A 23188-nucleotide genomic window follows, 5' to 3' on the forward strand; every position below is an offset into this window, starting at 1 on the left:
AGCTTTTATGATTCAGTTTCTTCTGTTTTCAGCATAAAAAATTACATCAGGAGCAAACTGTTATTTATGCAATAGTTTCTATTGTTTTCTTCATCATTAATAAAGATGAAGAAGTCTGATTGTGAAAAAAGACAGCGTATATAAGGAGACAACATGCCTAAACCCATTCCCTAGTTTCCTTAATACTTAACGATATATTGTCATAACCCAGTGGTTAAAAACAAAGACAGACATGGTGCAAGGTTAGTTCATTTTAAGAACTTTTAATTCTAAATTGACCTTTTTCAGGCTATTTACACAGAGCCCTATACAGACCTTTTAATCAATTCATCTGAGACTAAATGCATCTACTGTGTCATACTAATTAAGTTAATTGATTATTTCTGAACTCAAGCTCAGCCGCTATGCTTCCATGAAAGAAAGTCACCATTAAGTCAGTTAAAATAATGTTATTGAGCTGTAGAAGAGGAAATGAAACCAACAGTGAAGCACTAGACTCACCAAGTTACTATGTTTATCACTATTACTACTACTACTATGTGTCACAAAAATATCTGTCTTTGTTCTGCATTCAGATTTATACTGGACATTGTTAGAAAACTGTTTGTACTCCTCAAATAACATATTTACCATGTACCCGAATGCATTAATCAATAAAACACAATTTGTATTTAAGCCCTACTTTCAAAAATGGAAAAATGAAAGTCTGTGGAACTATTAGGGTCCAGGTGGGAATAAATAGTTGAAACAGAATGTGAAGTCGCAGTGGGAAAATACAAGTCATAATTGCATTGGGCCATTAAAGATGATTTTTCACTCTTTCCTTTCTGTATCTAATGTGAGGAGGCCCATATGAATGTTAAGTGAGATAGCTCAAAAGCTCTTTTGAAACGATCCCTTACTTTAGCGCACAGTGCCAGGCTTTAATATCTGATCATAATTTTAAAATAACACCTGTCAAGCTTCATCCTGCACTGTGCAACTAACCCGCTTTAAAAAAACTTATCTGAGAAAAAGTAATGTGGATGAAATGTCTGAATATTGAACTTGAACTATTGAATCTGCATCTCTGCATTTTAGCCTATGGGCTATTTCTTAACATTTTGGCAAATCTGCAACATTGAAAATTGTGCTGTTCTGGCGATTACTGTAGCAGTTCCTATTCACACAATCACCTGGATTTTTTCTAACACTGAAAAAGTATAATTTGCCCTCTCACTAGAGTGCAATTTTGTGTTTTTATTTTCCTGTGGTTAAAGCTCTCTCACCCTCACTTAATCAGGCATGTTGATTAAGTCTCTAATTTGTAGCAGTAGAAAGGGGGAGTAGATTGTGCGTGCGTGCGTACGTGTGTGTCTGTTGTACATAATACTAGTCAGTCATTGCAGAGGATTACAGTGTCTTCAGAGAACATTTCTGTTTTACATTACTTCATTAGGCTCCCTTTGATAACCTTTCATTTCATATTAGTTTTCATTTAATCCCGGCCCCTGTCTGAGCTGCTCTTTGCAATGTACGGCATGACGGCACAAGCCTGTGGAGAGACAACTTCTCTACAAGTGTAGGGCTGCGTAATTAAGCAATAAGCCACAAGAGGCCGAGCTTTACAGTGATTTTTGAACAGCTGCTGTGAGATGTGTTGTTAGGCACGACTTGTAAGCTGTACTTGAAATCAGTGTTAAGTACAACATTTACTGATTTACTGCCTTCAATATAAGGTTCTATATTTGATGCTATTTATGCTCATGTTCCTCGTTAGTGACGGAGTCTGCCATCCCCGCGCTGGATTTACATGTCCACAAGGTGTCTTTTATTGTGAAACAGGTGCATGAAAAGCTATGTATTTGACACCAAGGTTTGTGCTGACTTCAGTTGTTAATCAAAAATGCATCTACAAAACAAGACAACGTGAGTTTGTTTGGCTGACCTGTAAACAGATACACCACTTGCTCCTCTGTTGTATTTCCGACATAGTTGCTGCTCAAGGAGTGTTTCCACCAGTAACCATCCACGGGTGTCGCCAAATGAACCAAGACTTAATTCTTAGATCTTAAGAATTATAACTTTAACTAACTTTACTTTAGCCATGAAATATAATTTCGTGATAATATTTTTATTAGTGCCAATGCATTTAACAGACGGAGTTGTACATGTCTACCAGCATCTTTGCTGATCAGAAGTAGGGACAAATTCTGTGAATTTGACTCTAAAACACAGTCTTCTGTTTTAAAAAGTAAAAGAACGACACAGGCCTGGCAGTAATCAGCGTTGAATGGAGTGAATCCTGGTAGCTAAGTTAAGTCAGGCTACTACTCCCACACGTGAACTCAGACAAATGCATCACTGCTGCTCATATATTTAATCAGCTCCACCAGGATTTAATTCAATTCAATTTGCAGAGGCATGTGAAGTAGTAAATAGAATCTACCCATAGGCTCTAATTCTAGTTTTCTCTTGAGGGGGTGGGTATTTGTTATTGTGACTCCTTATTCCCCCTCTGTGCATTTTTAATTGTATACTGCTGGATGTGACAAGGAGACTAGACACCTAATATTAACCATTCATAACTCTGTATTCATATTTTAATAATTCTATTCAAGTTGGCTGCCTGAGGTTTCAGAACATCACATATGTTTGCTGAAAGCTGCAATTTCCTAGATACCCAGTAAAGCCACCCTATAATGCATTAATGGTCCAAGCCTGTCATCTTTTGTTCATATTCTGGCATAATTGAAATACCAGGCATTTAAATTCCCATCAGTTGTCTATGAAAATGTTCGTCTCACGCCTTGCTCATTAGAAGCTGCATCAACAGACAATATACAGATATAAACGAAGGACCTGTGCGACATTAAGTCGAGGTTCTGATGCAGAAATGGATGATTTGATTGTCATGGAATGGATCGGTGTTCAGATGACATATTTAATTGCATTGTTTTGCTTATCTTGTCTACCTTAAATTAGCCCCTTCAAAATGTTTTCAAAGAGAGAGAATGAGTGCTCACGCATTCCCTTAAAACAATAAAAGGCTGATGTGTTTCTCCTCTCAGTTAATTCCTCCACTGGAAAGCATTTAGTGTCACTTGTGTATAAATGGATTATGGTATACTGGAAGAGGATATGAGGGCTCACTAACAATTTTCTAGCGTTTTGCATTGCTGTGCCATTACTTTGCAAAAACTGGAGATTTCACAAGGGTTTTTTCGAAAGACCAGTAATATAACGTAGATATCAATATTCACATTGAAGTGGTCAGTTCTGTGTATTTAAATCAGATGAAAGTATACAATTAAATTGGTTTCTAAATAAAATTGATTTAATTTGAGTAGCATTCTCTCCTCCTCCTCCTGGCAAATGGTAAATCTGTTTGCTGCTGATAATCTTATCATATTAAGATTTCACTCATCATCCTGTTCTTACAAATCTCCATCTCTTTAATCGATCATCCCTGGGATATAAACTAATCTAAGCAATCCACCATCTTGTCTGCAGGGCTGAAGATCCGCGAGGTGATGATCAACGTGTCACGTCAGCAGGTGGAGGACTTTCATGGACCGGAGGATTACTGGTGTCTGTGTGTCGCCTGGAGTCACCTGGGAACCTCCAAGAGCCGCAAGGCAACTGTCCGGATCGCCTGTAAGCAACATTCCACTTTGATACCAGACTGACCTTATTGTCTCTGAAAAGCTTATTCCTCAAACTGGTGGAATGAGATTGTAGAATCCATAATTTTCATGTATGTGCGGGCAGGAGAAGGTCATACATGAAACAAATTTTCCGTCATGCTGTTCTAGTTGTTTAATGCAGGTTGTTTATTCTCTTCTTGTAGACCTGAGGAAGAACTTTGAGCAGGACCCCCAAGGCACTGAGGTGCCTCTGAATGGCATGATTGTGTTGCACTGTCGTCCCCCAGAGGGAGTGCCTGTGGCTGAGGTGAGGGCTTCTTGCACTTCAAACAAGTAAAATGTTCTCCTGTGTTGCCTGGAGAGGAGCAGTCGTCTGTCTGGTTTACTTACACTGTAACTCTGATGCGATGTTTTGTTACTCTCCAGCCAAAGTCACATCTGCACTTTTCTCTTCAGTTTAGTATAGACAAGAGCTGCAGTTGATGAGCTGGAGATGCCATTTGTTTAGTTTCTCAGGCTCCCTCTGTTCAAGGAAGAGTGGTTATTCATATACTGGGAGTAATATCTATCCATGTGCATCACTATGTTCTCTGTTTGCTATGTTCTCTAGTAAAAGGATGCATGGCTATGACTTATTTAGATGCCATGTATTCACTCTCACTATCATTCCCTCTCTCCCTCCTGTGTGTGTGTGTGTGTGAAAGATAGCCATATTAATTTTTACTATGAATATAAAATGAGTCTCTTGCGGACAGTCCTGTTGAGTGGTGTGTGTTGTGCTGCGCTGTGATGTTGTGCGCCTTCATGTGAAGGCTCAGCAGGCAAATATGTCAATATCAAAGCCTTTGTGCCCAAGCATCTGAAGCTCTGCATTTACTTAAAGGCACAGTCCGTGATCCATTCGTAAACAAAATTACAGCTGTACCGGCCAATTTCAAAGCACAGGACTGGAACCCTGCTATTACTATCTGAAATGATTGACAGGTCTTTACAAACACTGACTAATACGTTATTAATTTTGTATGATGCTAACAGTTAAAGCTTTGTTTACATCAGTGCTGTTTGTGGAAATCATTATATGTTTTATATTTTTAAATATGATCAGTTGAGAGACACTTAGTCAAACTTTATTACTGATTGTATTGTTATTTGTATTTAAAGGGGCATTTGTCTTTCCACCGCCGCTCATGGGGGGATGTTGGGTCTCTGTATATTAAAGAGTATGGTCTAGACCTGCTCTATATGAAAAGTGTCATGAGATAACTTCTGTTGTGATTTGGTGCTATATATATATATATATATATATATATATAGAATGAAGTTGACTTTAAACAAATAGACTGAAAAACCAACAAATCACAGTGTCATATCAGACCAATATATATACACACATACAGGTTGATCTCAGTCCAACTGAGCATGTGCGTGTGTTCAAAGTAGCAAGAAGTAAACAAGAAAAAATCTGTCAGGTCATTACTGCTAACGTCTCCAGACTTCACACGGTGTTCCAGTGTAAGAGATTTTTAACGAATATTAAATATGATCACCGTTGGTAACTTGTCTAATGGCTTTTCCCTGAAGATTGGAGGACTATATTAAAAGGGCTACGATTCAACACTGTTCATCTTAAATTCAAACTGCAAGTCAACACCTGCATGTGAATATGTACAGTATTGTAGCATGGAATTAATATAGCCCACAAATTTTCTCCAGTTGGCTGTATAGTTGGTTATGTATTTTTGTATTGATAAAACGTTGATCACAAAACGAAATGTAGATTGGGGCTTTAAGACTCTGAAAAAAAAATGACCATGGACTCCTTCCACAGAACACGCACAATGCACTGGAACTGTTTGTGCAGTGTGTGTGTTGGGGTATGAATGATTTAGCTCTCACAAATGGAGCATCGGTGTACCACGAGTCTCCCCCATGCATTGCGGTCATCAAATAGGCAACTCCTCATGCATTCATTAATGTGACTCTGGCTAACAGAGAGAATGGTAATAGTAAATAATGCAGGGACAAATCCAGCTCCCTCTAGTATGACTTGCACCAGGAAGAAAATACTCTCAAGAGTTGGGGATGTAGCTGTACTTTTTTTTTTTTTTCTTCATGACATTAGGCATTGCTGAAAGGTTAAAACCTTTTTTTGTATCCAGCACTGTGAAAATTGGCTCAGAGAGAAGCTGTAGCTCAGCTACAGTTTGAGTTAAAGGAATTGAGGTCATGGTGCAGTGTGATCTGTTGAACCCTATGTGTATTCTAAGGCCTATTTATTTTGGTCATGAGATTTATTTGAATGTCTCATATTTCTGCAATTTGGAACAGCTCCTGATAGAAATTTAACAGTCGCAGTAATTGCTGAGTTGACCTGATGCAAATGAAATGATTTCCAACTTGCATGCCAACTGCATGCTGTTTTAAGACATAAATGCTGTAGAGACGATTTTACAGCTTGAAATCCCCTTATGTCGCTGCTCTCATTATGTTCTTAGAAGCAACACTAACAGTGAGAGAGAGGGAAGAACTTTATCCGCATCTCGCTGTAACTAAGCCACCCGGGAGTTTACTGGGCTGCTGTGTAGGATGTTAATGAAAATCAGAGAATGCCATATTATCTGTCCCAGCAGTGATAGAAGCAATAATCTGTGCACACAAGTCCGACCACAGAGAATGTATCATAGTAAAACAGCTTAAGTCTGCTTCAGTTTATTGGGGACAAGAGTCAAAATGGCCAAATCTTTTCACTCGGCTCTAGTTTTTATAGACAGGGAGCAGTTTAGAATACAGATTGTATTCGCTGTGATGTTGAAGTTATTACATTATTGGCTCTGGTTAAGGGCATGATAATCACATAATCATTTTTCTTAAAGTAAGACTGAAATTAAAATTCCCTTTGGCAAAGAAGTCAATATATATACATGCTCAGTGTTTGTTTTGACCTGTGTACTTATTTACTCAGCCGATGTTAATTACATAAACAAAAAATAATGGGGATTAGTGCTAAGGTTATGCAAGCTAGGTTACTTTCAGCATTTTCTGAGTGGAATACATTCTCTACAGCACAATGGGGGCATCCATATGTTGAATGTTGTGTAGAGACAGATGTCAAATCAATAACTAATAGCTAACGCTGACAAAAGGAGAAAAACATCTGGTTTCAATATTAGTAGGATATGTGATTGTCATGCTCCAGTCACCACAGACATTGACAGTGTGTCTCCTAGCAACTGCTGTCATGGGAAACGCCCACCCAGTGGCCTAAAGATTAGACAGTTTCCACAAATGTGTCATATGTGTATTCTCTATTGTAAAATGTGCATAATAGCTATAGTGTTGTAAGTGTATGTCCTTACGCAAATCGTTAGGGACAATTAAAAGTTCAGTTCGACTTGAAAACAACAAAGCCTGTGCTAAAATCAAAGTCCCTGGAGGATAAAGATCATGGCCATAATAATGACTGCATAATTAATGTAGCTCTAAGAAAACAATTAGGGCACCATCAGGGAACGTAACTGTCACGGCAAATTGCACTTTTTTATTTACTACTCAAGATTTTATAGCCTCACAAAGCGACACAACACATCTCAAGCTCAGTTGTCACTATGAAATATTATGAAAAACTACTACTACTAATGATTGATTAAACGCAGTAGCTGAAAGCCCAACCAATCCGTATAGGGACTGTTTGAAACAGCCAAACCTCATAAAAATAGGTAAAATAGGTGTTTTAAATATCATCTGAAGCATGATCCTGGAACAACATGGCCTATTTTCAGGCCTTAAATTTATTAAATAAGTGATTTAGGATGTGTTTTTCACAACCAGGAAAGTGATTCCTGTATCCAGTGACAGTCTAACTGTAGAAAACTGTCAAATATCTATTATACAGCCTATTTAAAATGACATCCAAGCAAATAACTGTTGAGTTTTGCTAAACGAGGAAAGTGAAAATTGTGGCTGCCATTGTAGGGGTAATAGTTTAGTGGTGGAGAGACCAAGAGAGAGAGAAAGGACTCCAATAACTTAAGAAAAAACTGTTTTACAATCATTAGCTCCACATTAACAGCCCAAGTATTCTATACCAAGTGTAATTAATCATCAAGCCTCTCATCCAAAGTCATTTGAAGTACTTAAAATGTAATTATTCAGTGATGAACATAACATTTCCGGAGACGGTGTGGAGATAAACCAAGGACACAACAAGGGTTTTGCCACCCCCGCCTCTAGAATATGCTGCTGTCAGATTCGGAGGGCTCATTTGTTTAATGTGATTTCATGAAAGTCATTGTTGCATTGAGAAAAGGCCATACATGACTGAGGGAAGGCGGGGAGAGGGTGCAGGAATGAGGGAAGTGAGAAGAGGAGGGCGCTTGTTAATGAAACTCAACCATAATTGAATCAGATGGGACAAAACCTACTGCGATGCTTTGTAATCGTCTTCGTGTCGCTTTCACTTCCCATTTAAATGATTGTAAATGTAGGTCATTACATTTGCCTTCAGAATAATTGAGTGTTGAGGCCTGATGCAGGTAGGAATTGGAATGACTTGAACAGGACATACTTTCTCTGTGTGTCAGGTTTAAGATGATACCTCTCTGCACATAAATACAAATTGCTCCAGTCCTGTTGGCTGTCTCATCTCAACCTCTTCAAACAGCTTCAAGTTATCAGAAAAATGATAACTCTGCTGCATGGTTAATAGACACCCTGCTGACCATTTGATGCTGCTTTTGATATATATCATGACTTAATTTCATTTGCTCCCTCTCCTCTGGCTGGAAATGATCTGTTACTAAATATCACAAAAGTTAGAGTGAAAACTTTCAGAAGGACACAGTGCAGATCAGTTTTCATTAGCTTCAGTTAAAATTAGCTGGTGTGCAATGGTCAAAATGGGGACCTTGGCACCACGTAACACCGCCACCAGCAAACTGCCATAAGGCCTGGTCGGCTACTTTAGGGGTGTGGTGTAGTTCAACACTGGTTGCTGCTATCTAAGTGGAACAAATTTGCCAATTAAGCAAATCCATTTCCTGTCCTCCCGAGGCACCGGCTTATCAGGCTCATTTGAGTCTGTCCTGTCCCTACCTTCTCATCAGCATGTGCATCTCTCTATCGCTTTACCCCGAAGGGGAGACTCTAGGACCGACACAGAATGCAAATCGCACTCTGGGTTTACACTCTTCCTAGAGCAAATGCTGGAGGAGAGAGAGAGAGAGAGAGAGAGAGAGAGAGAGAGAGAGAGAGAGAGAGAGAGAGAGAGAGAGAGAGAGAGAGAGAGAGAGAGAGAGAGAGAGAGAGAGAGACAAAAATATGAGACAGAAAAACCAACCAAAGTGCAAGACAGTTATTTTAATCTACTTTAGTCACCAAAGAGACTCCACATATATTCTTATTTGACATTCACGGAGAGACTGGAGGGGGGAAGACAACATCTGAGGCTGTTACACCTTTCTACTTCTGTCTAATTTTACTACACTTTTACAAATGTCTTTATAGTTTCACGATCAGTGGTGGAATGTAACCAAGTAATACATTAAGTCAATTACCATACAATTTTGAGGTATTTCCATAATTTTTACTACTACACTACATCTCAGAGGGAAATATTGTACTTTTTACTTCCCTACATTTATTGGACAGCTTTAGATACTAGTTACTTTGTAGATTCAGATTATTCATACAAATTATAAATCAAGTAATACATGATGATTTATTGTTATAGATTAAGCTACCCATCAATATCTGATGTACCTAAAATTAGGCCCAAGTTTCCCAGCTGCAACATTTGTGATGCTTGCACATTATATTATGCTGAAATGGGCCATTCTCCATAATGAGCACTTTTACTGTTGGTACTTTAAACTTATTTATTCATTTTATAATACTTTTCAGTATTTTGAGGACAACCCCTTAAAAAAACCTGAGGAATTCTTCCATCACTGTTCCCAATGAGGCGCATTCCACTTCTTTAAACAAATGTTCACACTATTTTCTTACTCATTAGTTCTATTTCGAAAATAGTATTTTTTCCATAATCTTGAGTGTCTGAAATATGATATCACTTAGGCAGTCTAAAATAAACCCATTTTTCTTTTAGGATGGTGGTAGCCAAAGGCCTTTGTCTTCCTATAAATACATCCAATACAGCCGATACTGGGAACAGGGACAGAGTGTCACAAACACGTAGCTTCTTAAACACTTCAACAGTATTGCAGAGAGGGCGAGTGAGTGATCCTTCGTGAAGGGCAGATCAATACCGCAGTAATCAATACTTCAACACTCAAACGCAGCTCACTTGTTATCGATACCAACTAAAAAGGATTGAATAGAAAGTTGTTGTCTTTTTAAGTGTGGTTTGGAAGGTTTTGGCAGACATAAAATGCACTTAAATAGTTGATGTTTGTGCAACTGAACAGACTTGTGACTCAAGAGTCCCAGAAGTCACCACAGCCCTCCTCCTTCACTCTGTTTTTGTAAACATTGCACTTAATGATTGATGAAGGTAGAGCTGTAAAATGGTTTTATATTTAGTGTAAAACAGTAAAAGTCAATATTATTGTTATTTGATATTCCAGTAGAAGTAAAGTCTGGAAGGTTTCATGTGATTGATAGTATTAAATGTACAATATTGTATTTAATCGGAATTGTTTTCAGAAATTGGTGTGAATTATCAGCTACCAGTTATTATGATGCTGCATGGTTCAATGTTTAATGTGTAGACATCATAGTGCCTTTTAATGATCTAGGCACAAATAAGATGATAATATTAAATTTGTTTCACTTACTATTGTAAATCTATGAATTTAAAATGAGTAATGTTGGCTGTGGTTTATACAAAAACTGTTATAAGAGAGGAGTAATACCACAGTGTACTGTAGAATAAATACTCTGTTATGCGTACAAGTCCTGCATTAAAATTTTGACTCATGTAAACCTACATTGTTAGCATCAAAATATACTTGACATACAAAAGTAAAAGTATGTAGAATGTCCCATTTCAGAAAAATATATATTGGATTAAAGTTGGGGCTAATTTCAACTATTTAATATGCTGTTGGGAACTTTTAGCCATAATAATACATCATAATGTATTAGTAGATTATATTTGTATTAACAATCTGCATATAAAGATGTTAAATATAGTGGCATACAAAGTTAAATATTTACTTTTGATTAAAGTATAAAGTATCATTAAATGGGAAAAACTCAAGTTATGTACAAGGTCTTCAAAATTGCACTTAAATACAGTATTTGAGAAAATGTGCTGACAAATGGAGTGGCATAGTGGCATGTCAGAGTGCCCTACAAAGTGTTCCAGACACTTTACAGGGAGTTGCCATAATGATAGGCAAGTGTCACACACTCTTTTGACAAATGATGAAGTAATGTTAACAGTTAACTTTGTCGTTGAGAGAGGTACTTTGTGGTGGAGATTGGTGCCGAGTCCGACACTGACCTTTTAAAGCATATTGGCTACCATGGCGTGACTGATCCACAATAAATACAGTTTCTTTGTCTGTATCATAAATAAAATAGTGTTTCAACTATCAGTTACATCCTTTTATAAATGGCAGGCTACAGCAATCCCTGGCCTCATGTTACCCCAGGTATGTAAGAGTATTTTGTAGTGAACAAGTATGATTGAAAAGCCATGAGCTTGTCGATTAGTATCATATTGGCATATACTGCATCAGATGCTGCCGACGGGGATTGTCAATATAGTTTCAGGGCTTGAGCCAAGGTTTACAGTGACAAACAAAACAGCAATAGAGGAGGCAGGCTTGTCACAGAAGACACTTTAGAGAAAGTGAAAAGCAGCAGCAAAGTACAAGAAGTACTTACCCAACTATCTATACATACATTATATATCTACTGTTTATACTGTACATGGATAATGCAGCTTTTCTGTATTGTAATTTATGTAAAATTACCCGCAGGGGGTGGACAACCACACATTAAACTTCTCTGCAATAAAACTACCATAATGAAATTCATAATGTTCAGGTTTGTTGGAAAATAACTTTTGATTCAACTCAAGGGTTTAATAAGTTAATGCATTAATTATTATTAAGTATTATAAGTATTAAGTATTGTATTGTTTTATATCATAAGGTATCCCTGTGATTTTGTTCACCACCATTAGCTTGCACACTGTGAGCAGCACAAAAATGAATGCACACCAATGACATTTCTTTGTCTTTGTAAATGAGAAAAAAACACTTCTCTTCATTGCTTTAATAGCCCAACTGATTAATGTTGCAAAATAGACCGTGGCTGAGCATTTATCCAGCTCATTATTTTTACTTGCTACATTGCAATAGAAATTAGATTTGTCATTGAAAGAAAATGTTATAATGTAATACAGTGTAGCATTTATTTCTTGCTGTAGGCAATGCATTTAGTTTCACTCAGTGTTTCCTAAGGTGACATATTATCCACTAAATGTTGAAATATATTTAATTTGGACAACATAATGGTTACATCTTGGTACCTGTCAAGTTCAATTTTGGCAATGCTCTATAAATATGCATCCCATCTGAATATGTGTCGGGAGAGAACTAAGGGTTGGGGGTTAATTTTCAATTCAGTGAATTCTCCACATTATATTTCTCCATCACAGTTGTTTATAGCCGCCTGCTGCCAGCAGGAAAATATTTTTCTTTTTTCATTTTTGTTGGTGTTTTTTTCTGAAATGAATGGGAGTGTATTTTCAAGTCATTTTCAAGTCATTTGAACATCATGTGCTGAGTAGAAATAGCAATTTGTGCTTAAATTGATTTAAGGTGCTTGTAGTTGCACAGCTGACCTTACAACACTGAGTTTCTATAATTACTGTATTAAAAGTTCTTCTTATCTAGTAGTAGTTGACCAATAGCTTCTTCCCCCATTCAATTATTGTGACCTTTTCTCACATCATAACAACACATGCAGTTACAGTAATTTAAAATAGTCTGCAATATAAGACAGGAGCTTCTGTATGAATGTTATGGGTTGCTTGTATAACACCAGATAACTGTCGTCCAGTTAAAAAAGTCAGCTGTTGGTTCCTTATTATATTACAGCTTCTAAAGGCTTTGTATGTCTCAATGTCAGCCGATGCCTAATCTCACATTATCTTGTCTGCGTTTTCCCCCTACCACGTACAAACTCTCCCATCGTTTCAAATCCTGCCACTCCCACCTGCCCTGCAGTTACCACTGTGCTCCTGCCATTTCCCATCCCATCTTACCTGCACACCTGTTCCCACTTCCCCATCAGCCGAGTAGCAACTTTCATTCATTCCTCCCCTGCCCGCCTTTTTGACACCTGCTCGCTAACATAATCCCCTTTTGGATAGGTTTGCCTCCTCTCCCCTGCCTGGGGACAGGTGTTGTAAATGAGCGTTTCGCTACAAACACTAAACACAGTGCATCTGGTCCTTGTGCATATATGTATGTTACTATTCTAATGTTACAGTGATATCCATATAAGAAAGAAAAAGAACTAAACTAAACACCTGGTTATAACCTTGGTGTGTTTTCGGCCTCAAGTAAACTTTTTATTTTACCGGCCTGGTCTCAGTGTAATGCTTTTAGGGTCAAACCTGTTTTTACATCTTCTCTCTGTGACATTTGAGATGCCTTTTAGGGAGAATCTATTTTAATACTGCAGACAATACAAAGACGGTGTATAAAATGACCCTGGTAAAAAAACAACCGAGCTCACCTCTGTCATCCTTTTGTGAAAGAAGCTGCAGTATTTGCGGAGAAGGTGATAAAGCACAAACCTCCTTCCTGTCAAGGTTAATTCCCTACTTCCCAGATACTAGACAAGGCCACAGACAGTGTATTAGAGAAGGCAAACTTTGTACAATCAGAGGAACAACTGTGTACCAGACTTTAATCTATATTTGTTAAACTATAAGACCTCAGATAGATAGATAGATAGATAGATAGATAGAGTGCCAGTGCTTGAAGCAAAATACAAGATTATGTGCTTGCATAAATAATCCTTTAAAATGCATAAAAAATGAAATAATTGGTATGATGAAACTACAAGATAAGGGTGAATTTTGATTGAAATAGAAATTCTGCACTATTTTTGCACTATGAAAGGTTGAAATAGACTGCTTCCATAACTGAGTAAATTTTATAGTAGCAGCTGTTGAACATGTAAAACAGCATGGACGGCAACACACAGGTTGATTAGACATTGAAGGTGTTCAATAGTGAAAGGCAAAAAGCATAAAGACCAGGCTTGATGGAATGGCTGATGCAGCCCACCAGTCCAGTGTGGTTTCTTTGTTTGTCTTGAAGGCTGTGAAGCCAAATGATGAAAAGATATAAATTAAAGGCACATGATGAAAGACTTCTTGGGCCATCAAAAGGAGAAAAAAAACGTTTGTGACAACATGACTCCTGATTTATTGATTTCCCAGCTCAATTTTTTCATCCAGGGTGCTTGGAAAGAGCAAAGCAATCTCTGAGTTTGTTGGCCATTGTTATATTCCCTTGGCAAATGGACACTCCCCACAAACACACACACACACAAACAAACACACTGGAGTACAAACCCATGCACAAACACACGGAGCTCCCAGTGGGGTGGAGTTTTTAATCCTCAAATACACTGCCATAAATCAAACCCCACTTCCTCATGCCCCAGCTCGTCTCTCTCAATGAAAAGCTCAAGCCAGTGGCACATTAATAGCAATTTACAGGACCAGTCATGCGAGGAGAGGAGCATCAACAAAGTGTCCTTTATTTTGTAATTCCTTATTACTTTCAATCACTACACGGACACTGAATTGGTAAAGAGTAGAAGATGTGACCTACCTACTGCATCACCCCCTCCAAGTGAATGTCATGTTATACCTTAACGACAAACCCCTAATCTTGCAAACAGAATTATCTTAATAACTGTAGTGCGGGGGAAAAACATTGAAATAAACATTATGTGGTACTGTCTTTGGGAAATAATAATAATAATAATAATAATAAATTGAATTTATATAGCGCTTTTCACGAACTCAAAGTCCTTTAAAGTCCTGAAAAGGAGAGTTTTTAGCGTTAAGAAATGACATCACTCACTTTCCTCAAATCATGTAAATAATGACATGAAATAAGATAGCTAAAAGTAAGGAATAACAATTTTTATGTAGTTAACTAAAAGTAAGGATTTTTTTTGATGTAGACGGTAGGGGTGTGCAAAAAAAATTTATTCACATTCGTATCGCGATTCAAGCTCTACCGATTCAAAATCGATTCATAGAATTCCAAAAATCAATTCATTTTATTTATTTATTTTAATTTTGTTGTTTTCTTTTTGTAATGGCGTGTATACTATTGTCCTGAAATGAGTTTAGCTCATCGTTCCAATAGATGGCGCTGCGTCGAATTCACACTGACGTCTGGGCACTTTTTATAATCAGAAGAAGAAGTAGCAGAAGTTGTTTAGTTGGCGCAAACAATGGCAAACCTCACAGAAAGAATTATTCAACCTGCTCCATCCTCGTTGCAGGCGAGAGTTTGGGCACATTTTGGCTTTTATAACCTCGAGGGGAAGACGGAACTTGATAGGAATCATGCTATATGCAGGCTTTGCAAAGCAAAAGTTAAGTATTTTGGAAACACCACAAACTTGAGAACTCACATGGTACGCCATCACCCAGAGATTAACATTAAAGACGTGGACGAACAACAACCTGAAGTACCTAACATGTCAGTTAACCAACGTGCTCTCTTTCAATTCTCTAAACTCCCACCAAACTCTGAATGAAAAGCTCTTTTTATTTAACAGTTTTTTTTTATATTTGAATTAAATGTTTTTGAAAGCTGGCCAAAGCTGGGCACTTTGCAGTTTTTAGTTGTAAAAGTTTTTATTTTTGCATGAGGACATATAAAGTAATATCAAACTACATTTAATTTGTTGTGGTTTCTTTTCTTTTAAATTGTATGTCTACTGCAATCACATGGGAAAAGTAACTACATTTACATACTATGACTTTTTAGAATCGAGAATCGTTTTTGAATCGAAAATCGATTTTGAATCGAACCTTGATCCTAAAAATCAATATTGAATCGTGACATTTTCTGAATCGTGCACACCTAGTAGACAGTTATAAGTAAGGAATAACAGTTTTGATATAGTTAACTAAAACTAAGTAATAACAGTTTGAACGTAGTTAGCTAAAAGTAAGTAATAAGGGTTTCGATATAGTTAGCTAAAAGTAAGTAGGCCTAATAACAGTTTTGACATTGTTAGCTAAAAGTTATGAATAAACAGTTGAAATAGCTAAAAGTAATGGAAAAGCAGCTAACATAGTTAACTAAAAGTTATGAATAGCATTAGCTTAAACATTTGAGATTTAATCCTCGTTATACAAAACCGGACTGAAGTACAAATGGTATTCATTCTATTCACCCAAAAAACAAACATGAGAGATTTGTATCTGAAAAGGTATAATTGGTGTTAAGGAAAACACTTTCAGATATACAGTATTTAATCTGTCACATCTTCAAATGTGTTTTTGTCTATACATAAAAGCCTTTTAGTTATACACTGCTGTTTTCAGGTGGAATGGCTGAAAAATGAAGAACCTCTCAACAATGACGGTGCCATTGATACAAGAGGCGACCATAATCTCATCATCTCTGAAGCCCGTCTCTCTGATTCCGGAAACTACACCTGTGTTGCCAGCAACATTGTGGCCAAGAGACGCAGTGCCACTGCCACTGTTGTAGTTTATGGTAAGATATCAAATTCCACATACACTGTGTGATATCTTTCAAAAAAAGATGTGTCTAAGTTGAGTCTGAGCCAAAAAGGCGTGACGGTAGAATTCTTTATGGTACAGGTGATCAAAACAATGTCAAACAGCTTTCTTGTCTGCCTCAAAATATCAATTTTCACTACCGAATTAGGCTGTCAAATTGACACCTCAAGCCAATTCCCCAAAGTCATTAATATAAAAAGCACTGCTCAACCACAGCATGTGGTCTTTTTTCACACAAGTCTAATGAGCAGGCAATGGGCAAGTGATCCCTCATGTGTAAAAACAAGAGACAAAGACACAATATTTACAAGTACTCAATTATTAATGGTGGAAGGGCAGTGACGTGGGCTGTCACAACTCCCCACGCTTTATCTGCCCGTGCTGAACCACCTTGCATGGAGCGCTTTGTATAGCTGCAGGCTAGCAGATGCCGTTTCCAGAATTTGTATAACCCTGTAGAGAGCTCTGCGGAGACAAAGGAGAATAAGTGGAATTATAATGTCATACTAGCACCACCTAATTTCACACCAGAGCAATACCTTGTTAATGGAAGTAATTCAGGTGTTATTTTATTGACCTTTTCATTCTGTTATTTTTATTTTTTCGGGGAGGAAATATAGCTGCTGAAAATCCTCTAATTCTTTCTGACGCCCTGTTGTTGAGGCCCATCAATCATTAATTTCTTTAACGCTAATGAAGTCTAGACAGGCTTACTACTCCAAATAGCCTCTGACAGATGTGCAATGGTGGAAGACTACTATTTCTTCCTGTCCTATGACAGCATATGAGTCGATTAGTCAATCATCCCGCATTATTTTAGGCAACAAATCAGAGTAAGAAGTAGACCGAAGGGAAGACACCATTGATCATCTTTGTCAGGACATCTCAGTTTTTCCTGATAAGACATTTATTGTGATGCAGACTCGGTGCAGAATAGTAGACCAGTCGTCATTCTTGTAGTATCTGTTCATCCCTTTCCTTTCATCCTTTGGCACAGTGAATGGGGGCTGGTCATCGTGGACAGACTGGTCTCCCTGTAATGTACGCTGTGGTCGCGGTGTGCAGAAACGTTCTCGCACTTGCACAAATCCAGCTCCTCTCAATGGGGGAGCCTTCTGTGAGGGCATGTCGGTACAGAAGAGCACCTGCAACACGCTGTGTCCAGGTAAGCACAAGCTCATAGTTTTCATGCTGTTAGTGTTTGTGCACATGCTTAAAAGCATGCTGTGGAGTTTTTGAAACTGTCAACTCACAGGTTCCAATTAATAATTCTGTTTAACCCTTGCATTTTCTTCCCTTTTTGTTTTTCTGGGTCAAACTTTCATAGGAAAACCTTTTTTTTTCAACGTTTTGGCCTCCTTCCAAACATTTTTGTGACTTTTTTCTAAGTTTCTTGTCACTTTTTCCAATGTTTTTGTGGGTTTGTCATTTTTTCCCCCACGTTTTTGAAGCTTTTTCTGACATTTTTGCCACGTTCTTCAACATTCTTTCATAAATGTGTCTTTAAATGCTATAAAATTCAATGAAAGTAGTGAACTGGAAAAACAAGTTATTTTCCTTGACAATTTGTTTGAAAGAAAGCCAAATTTCTGATATAGAAACTTTTAGAAAATGGGTTAAATTTGACCCGAGGACAACAGTAGGGTTAAGTCGTGAAAATCTTAAAATTGATTTCAGGGGTGCATTCTAGAAGACTCTAAGATTTGAGATTTTGATGCTTGAACAAATTGCATTCATTGGTTATTTCTTGCCTCAAAGGAATAATGCAACATTTTTGGGGATTATTTTAGTCTAACGTAATATATTTGTCTTTTCGATATATTTTCTGTTATTGGAGCATAGATGGGGCTAAACTGCATTGTGCAATCCTGTATAATGACGATTAGGTGCAGCCTTGAACCTTGTAAAAAGTATATAAAACATTAGTAGTAGTTTTATTGGAAGTTATGTGCTGGAACTATTTATTTGCTGGGCTCAGTGACTTTCAGGAGTCATCACAGACACTGATCAAGAAACGGTGCGGCCTTTTTGCAGATTGAAATAACAAGATAGTACATGTTAATTAGTAACAATTAGAAGTGCTGGTCAGCAGATTCTTTTTTTAATGTTTGGACAGAGCCAGGCTAGCTGTTTCCCCCGGCTTCCAGTTTTAATGCTAAGCTAAGTAAACCGTCTGCTGGCCCGAGCTTTGTATTTAGCAGACTAACTCTTGGCAGGAAAGCAAATAATTGTATTTCCTAGTGTCTTTCTTTTCAATGTCAGTATAGCCTTGAATGCATCAGTGTGGAGATGTTTCTCTCTGCTCACAAATGCACTGCCACACAATAATACAGTAAATGTGACAAAAAGTAAAGGCAACAAAATGCTCTCTGGGATTGATAACTCAGGAGCGTTTAAATCCTCTGTAAGTTGATTTTCTTATCTGTAATTAACAGAGAACAATGTCAGTCTTGAAGGTAGGAAATCAGTCTAAAAGCTTGAGGTACACTTTGCAGTTAGCGGTAGTCTCCTTTCCAACAGTTACATTATACCATGAATGCATTGCACGTCTCCAATGCTGATAGAAGTGACAGTGGTTTTTATATAAAATCTTATGCAGTGGACCTTAAAGAAAAGCAAATGAAGATAAAATGCATGAGAAATGGAGAGATGGATTGAAAATGAAAGGCATACGGTAAGGAGAATTTGAGAGAGAGAAACAAACAACCGAAGCTTAGGATGTGAGAGGAAGAGCAGAGCAGCAGTTCCAGTTATCAAAACTTCCGTGTAATCTGCTCTGCCCAAGTGTTTTTTCTAGACAAGCCCAAATTTATGATTGCAACCACAGCACCAGTATAAAGGGAAATGCTCATCAGGTTTAAGAAGAAAAAAGTAATCAGTGGAAGGCAGTGCACTCCTGCAAACATTATCTCCCCTTTGCCAACTGCCTCCTTCTGAAGGATTCTTACTGCTGCATAACATAAACAGGGTGCATTTGCGTTTAGATTAGCAGGAAGAAGGGAACCTTTAGTTCATTTGGAAGTGGAAAGGAGGCTTGATGGAGTATAACATAAGCAGAGTGTCTTTGTTCAGCTCAACCTTTTTGGCACCCTGAGGAGGAGAATTTTTTGGAGAAGTTAGTAGTGAAGCTGTTAGGGTTTTCTCGTAAAGTCCCAAAAACTATTAAATGTATCAACGTAGGTTTATTGTTTGAATCTTGTATAAGAATAGTGAGTTTTTTTGTCATGTCATTGCAACTTTGTGTGTACTGTATGAGTGTGTTTGTCCACACATTAAAGGGATGGTAATGTATATGTGCATCCTTGTATTCTTAAACGTTTGCATTTGCCTGTGATTCCCTCAGTGGATGGTGGCTGGGGAGAGTGGAGCGAGTGGTCAGTGTGTAGTTCAGACTGTGAGAGGCAGCGCGGCAGAGAGTGTACAGCTCCGGAGCCCAAACATGGAGGACGGCTGTGTGATGGGGTGGCACTGGCTACAGACAACTGCACCGGCGGCCTCTGCACACAGAGTGGGTAACATCACCATCTCTCTCCACTGTTTAGCAATGAGAAACCGATAGTTAAGCGTCATTACTGTCAGTTCTATTGTGTTCGGGGACTGTGTCATTATAGATTTACTGTTCAGAATTTTTGGCAGTGTGGGCTGGATCATGATAGTCATTATACTCATGCTCATTACCAGAACCCTCATCCATCTCCATTATTCATCCTCTCCACATACATAACGCACAGTGTACACAGGCATGGATGCATACACAAGTAGTAATTAAATCAACTAAGACTTGTAGCATTCAAAAAGGTCTACGAGAAACTCTCAAATTCTGATGTTTCTCTGTCTTTGCAGATCGAAAGTTGCTACATGACCACAAGCCACAGGGTGAGTTTGTCCTCAGCTTGCATTACTGACTATTATGTTATTTTAAAGATATCACTGTCTACAAAGAATACTTATGCAATCATTTACTTGATACAATGACCAGATAATACTAGATATAAATTGGCTGGAAGGTGTTGATTGTTTCAGATAGGCTCACCGCTCTTATTTAGAGTCATCCTCACCTTACTTATACTTCGGCAGCTTGTGTCAGCTGTTGCTAGGCTACACTGTCTACTATTTGCTGGAGTTGTAAAGTAACATAAAGTCCATGTTTGACAAGTGCCAACACAATGTTTTTATTGAGAAGCCTGACCCACCACTGGCAGTAAGTGAAAGAAATATGTCTGGTGGTTTAGCCTAGCAAATCAGTAACTTTACCCTAACAAAGGGTGTTGCCATAAAATAGGAAACATTTTCATGTCTGGAAAGCAACCATGGTATAAGAGGGATGAATCACTCTGACTGGTGTGGTTAGGAAAACTAACCCACTCTGCATGACTCATTGTGAATTCTCCCATAGTTAGAATAGAGGCGAGAGTAATTTAAGATACAGATGTTGTGACAGACAGGCAGTGTACAAGATGTATTATAAAAAAAATACACAAGATGTTTCAGTTCATTGCAAGCAAATATGTAAGCAGATAGGAGAAGAAATCAATTTTTGTTAAAAAAAACACAACCAAAAAACCATTCAATTTCCAGTCTGGTTGTGATTTTTGTGTCATGGAGTACACATTTCTAACTGAAACAGTTAGGCAGAAGACCGTGATGGTTAGTGAGTGTTTTCTCCACCCTTGGCATCCATTTTCACTCCATTTACAATAACATACAGTATGTTGGATCATGTCACTTGTTAATAATGGACTTCACCAGGAATTAAAGTAAAATACCATTTACTCCTGTAACATTGTGTGGTTAAACTGTATTGTGTTGGTACAATATTGTTAAACAGTTATGCGTGATGATCAATTCTATCAACCGAATCATCTGTTCCCAACTTCGTTATTACCTCAGTTTTTCTTCTGTACCAATTTACTGTAAATTTCCACGAATATTATTTTTGGATTCATCAGGTATAGCATTTGTGGTTTAGCCAGTGGTTTGTGTCTGTGCATGCATTGCTTTATGCAATTTTACCGTGGAGGGTAATGGGCCATGTATGTGTTGATCACTGCTGCGTAGTTAAAGCCATAGGCATATGTTCTCCTTACTTGTCCTTTAACACAGTTACATATTTTTCGTCAGAAATGGGAAAAAGCAACCAAGCTGCCAAAACTTCCCAAGCCCCCAATTAACCTGATACTGTAGCTGTTAATGCCGCTTTGCATTATTTGTCAATTTGTCCCCATTTGAGCTTCAGGCTACTTAGAGGATTTCTCAGCATGTCCTGTTTCGGCGCAGATCTCATTATCTTTCAAGAACAAGCTAGCAGCCCCTTTATTTCCCACTCGTTCTTTTTCCTTTGTGGAGTTGGACGCTGCAGTACTGGTGGGACAAGATAGAGCATAATCATTGCCGATGAGCTAATTTAATGAATTGGTTTTGTCACAGTATCCCATAGGAACGCAGAGTGCCTCCAACACCAGAGCAAAGCAGTGTTTGAAATGACAGTCAGGTGCTGGGTTGATTATAATCTCCTTCCATCCGAGGTTCCTCATTAGTAGCTTTAACACTTCACGAAGGAACAATGAAGCTGTGCATCAGGAGGCAGGGCAGATGAGGAATAGAAAACAAAAATGGCGCCAAAGTGGTGTGAAACCAGGGTAGACTTGCTTCCCATAAAAGACTTCCATATCTTTAACTCAGCTACAAAGATTTATTCTGGGAGAAAATGTCTTGCAGCTTCCTAATTAATAAGCACAGCAGACTCAGTAGAAAGCAAAAGAAAGTTGCTCAAATCACTTCTCTCTCTTACTCACTCTTACTTTCCAAGGTGTGGAGAACAGCAGTGATGTGGCCTTGTATTCAGGCCTTGCTGCGGGGGGTGGTGACAGTGGTGCTGCTGATCATCGCTGTCACTCTTTACCGAAGGAGCCAGAGTGAGTACGGTGTGGATGTCATCGACTCCTCCGCCCTCACTGGGGGCTTCCAATCCTTCAGCTTCAAGACCTCTCGTCAAGGTGAGCCAGTGACTTTGTGTCTTACAAGTCGAATTTACACTTAAAATCGTGCCATTAAATGCTACATCCCTCTGTGAACATAGGCTTCCCACCGCATACTGTATCCAAACTGGGAAGAAGAAAATTGATAAAAGAGGCTCTTAATGTTACTAATGGCTGAAATAACAGAGGGTAGATGGAGAAGATGGGAAAATAATCAAGAAAAGTTGTGTTAGATAATAATACAATGTTTAATGGAAGTTTTATAAAGCTTCCTGTAATAATTTCCTTTAGTTTAGGTCATATCCTGAGGAGGACATCTTCGATAATTCACTGTATACATTCAGAATATGAAGCATATGGTACAGCAAGTTGTGTGGATCATTTGCTAGAGTTTGGTGCCATGTTGGATAATTTAATTAATTCATTAATAGATGCACGCTGTTTGACTCGTGCATAATTACACTCATCACACCCCATAAATTGGAGAGTAGAGTTGATACGTAAATATTGTGTGTCTTGCTTCCATGTTCATACCTATCACTCCTGCTGCTGTATAAGAGCTGCAGGTTTTTAATGAGCTACAAGTGAACAACCCCATATGTAGACCCAACAGTTGTAGATGATCATTTGGGGTTTTGATATGCATTTAAACTTGTACTAGACACTATATGTTTTTAATTTATATTAGAAAAATAAACAAACTCAACCTACCTGATGATTTTGAAGAGGCTCTTCACATCTAAAGATACAAAAATTGTTTTTTGCACTTGACTTTGTAATAAGAGGTTACTAAAGAGCAGTTAAAAACAAGTACTAAAATTGCT

General features: G+C 38.0%; 1 protein-coding gene across 1 annotated transcript in view; it reads left to right on the plus strand.

Annotated features, from left to right (window-relative positions):
* LOC114570957 (netrin receptor UNC5D-like) overlaps positions 1–23188 on the plus strand; it is a 180186-nt gene that overhangs the window by 128354 nt on the left and 28644 nt on the right. The window contains 8 exon segments of the mRNA XM_028601628.1: positions 3493–3636; positions 3830–3933; positions 16186–16360; positions 17384–17551; positions 19730–19894; positions 20230–20262; positions 22196–22242; positions 22244–22382. Coding sequence (XP_028457429.1) covers positions 3493–3636; positions 3830–3933; positions 16186–16360; positions 17384–17551; positions 19730–19894; positions 20230–20262; positions 22196–22242; positions 22244–22382 — 975 coding nt within the window.

Source organism: Perca flavescens, chromosome 16 (assembly GCF_004354835.1).
Source record: "Perca flavescens isolate YP-PL-M2 chromosome 16, PFLA_1.0, whole genome shotgun sequence".
Classification (NCBI taxonomy): domain Eukaryota; kingdom Metazoa; phylum Chordata; class Actinopteri; order Perciformes; family Percidae; genus Perca; species Perca flavescens.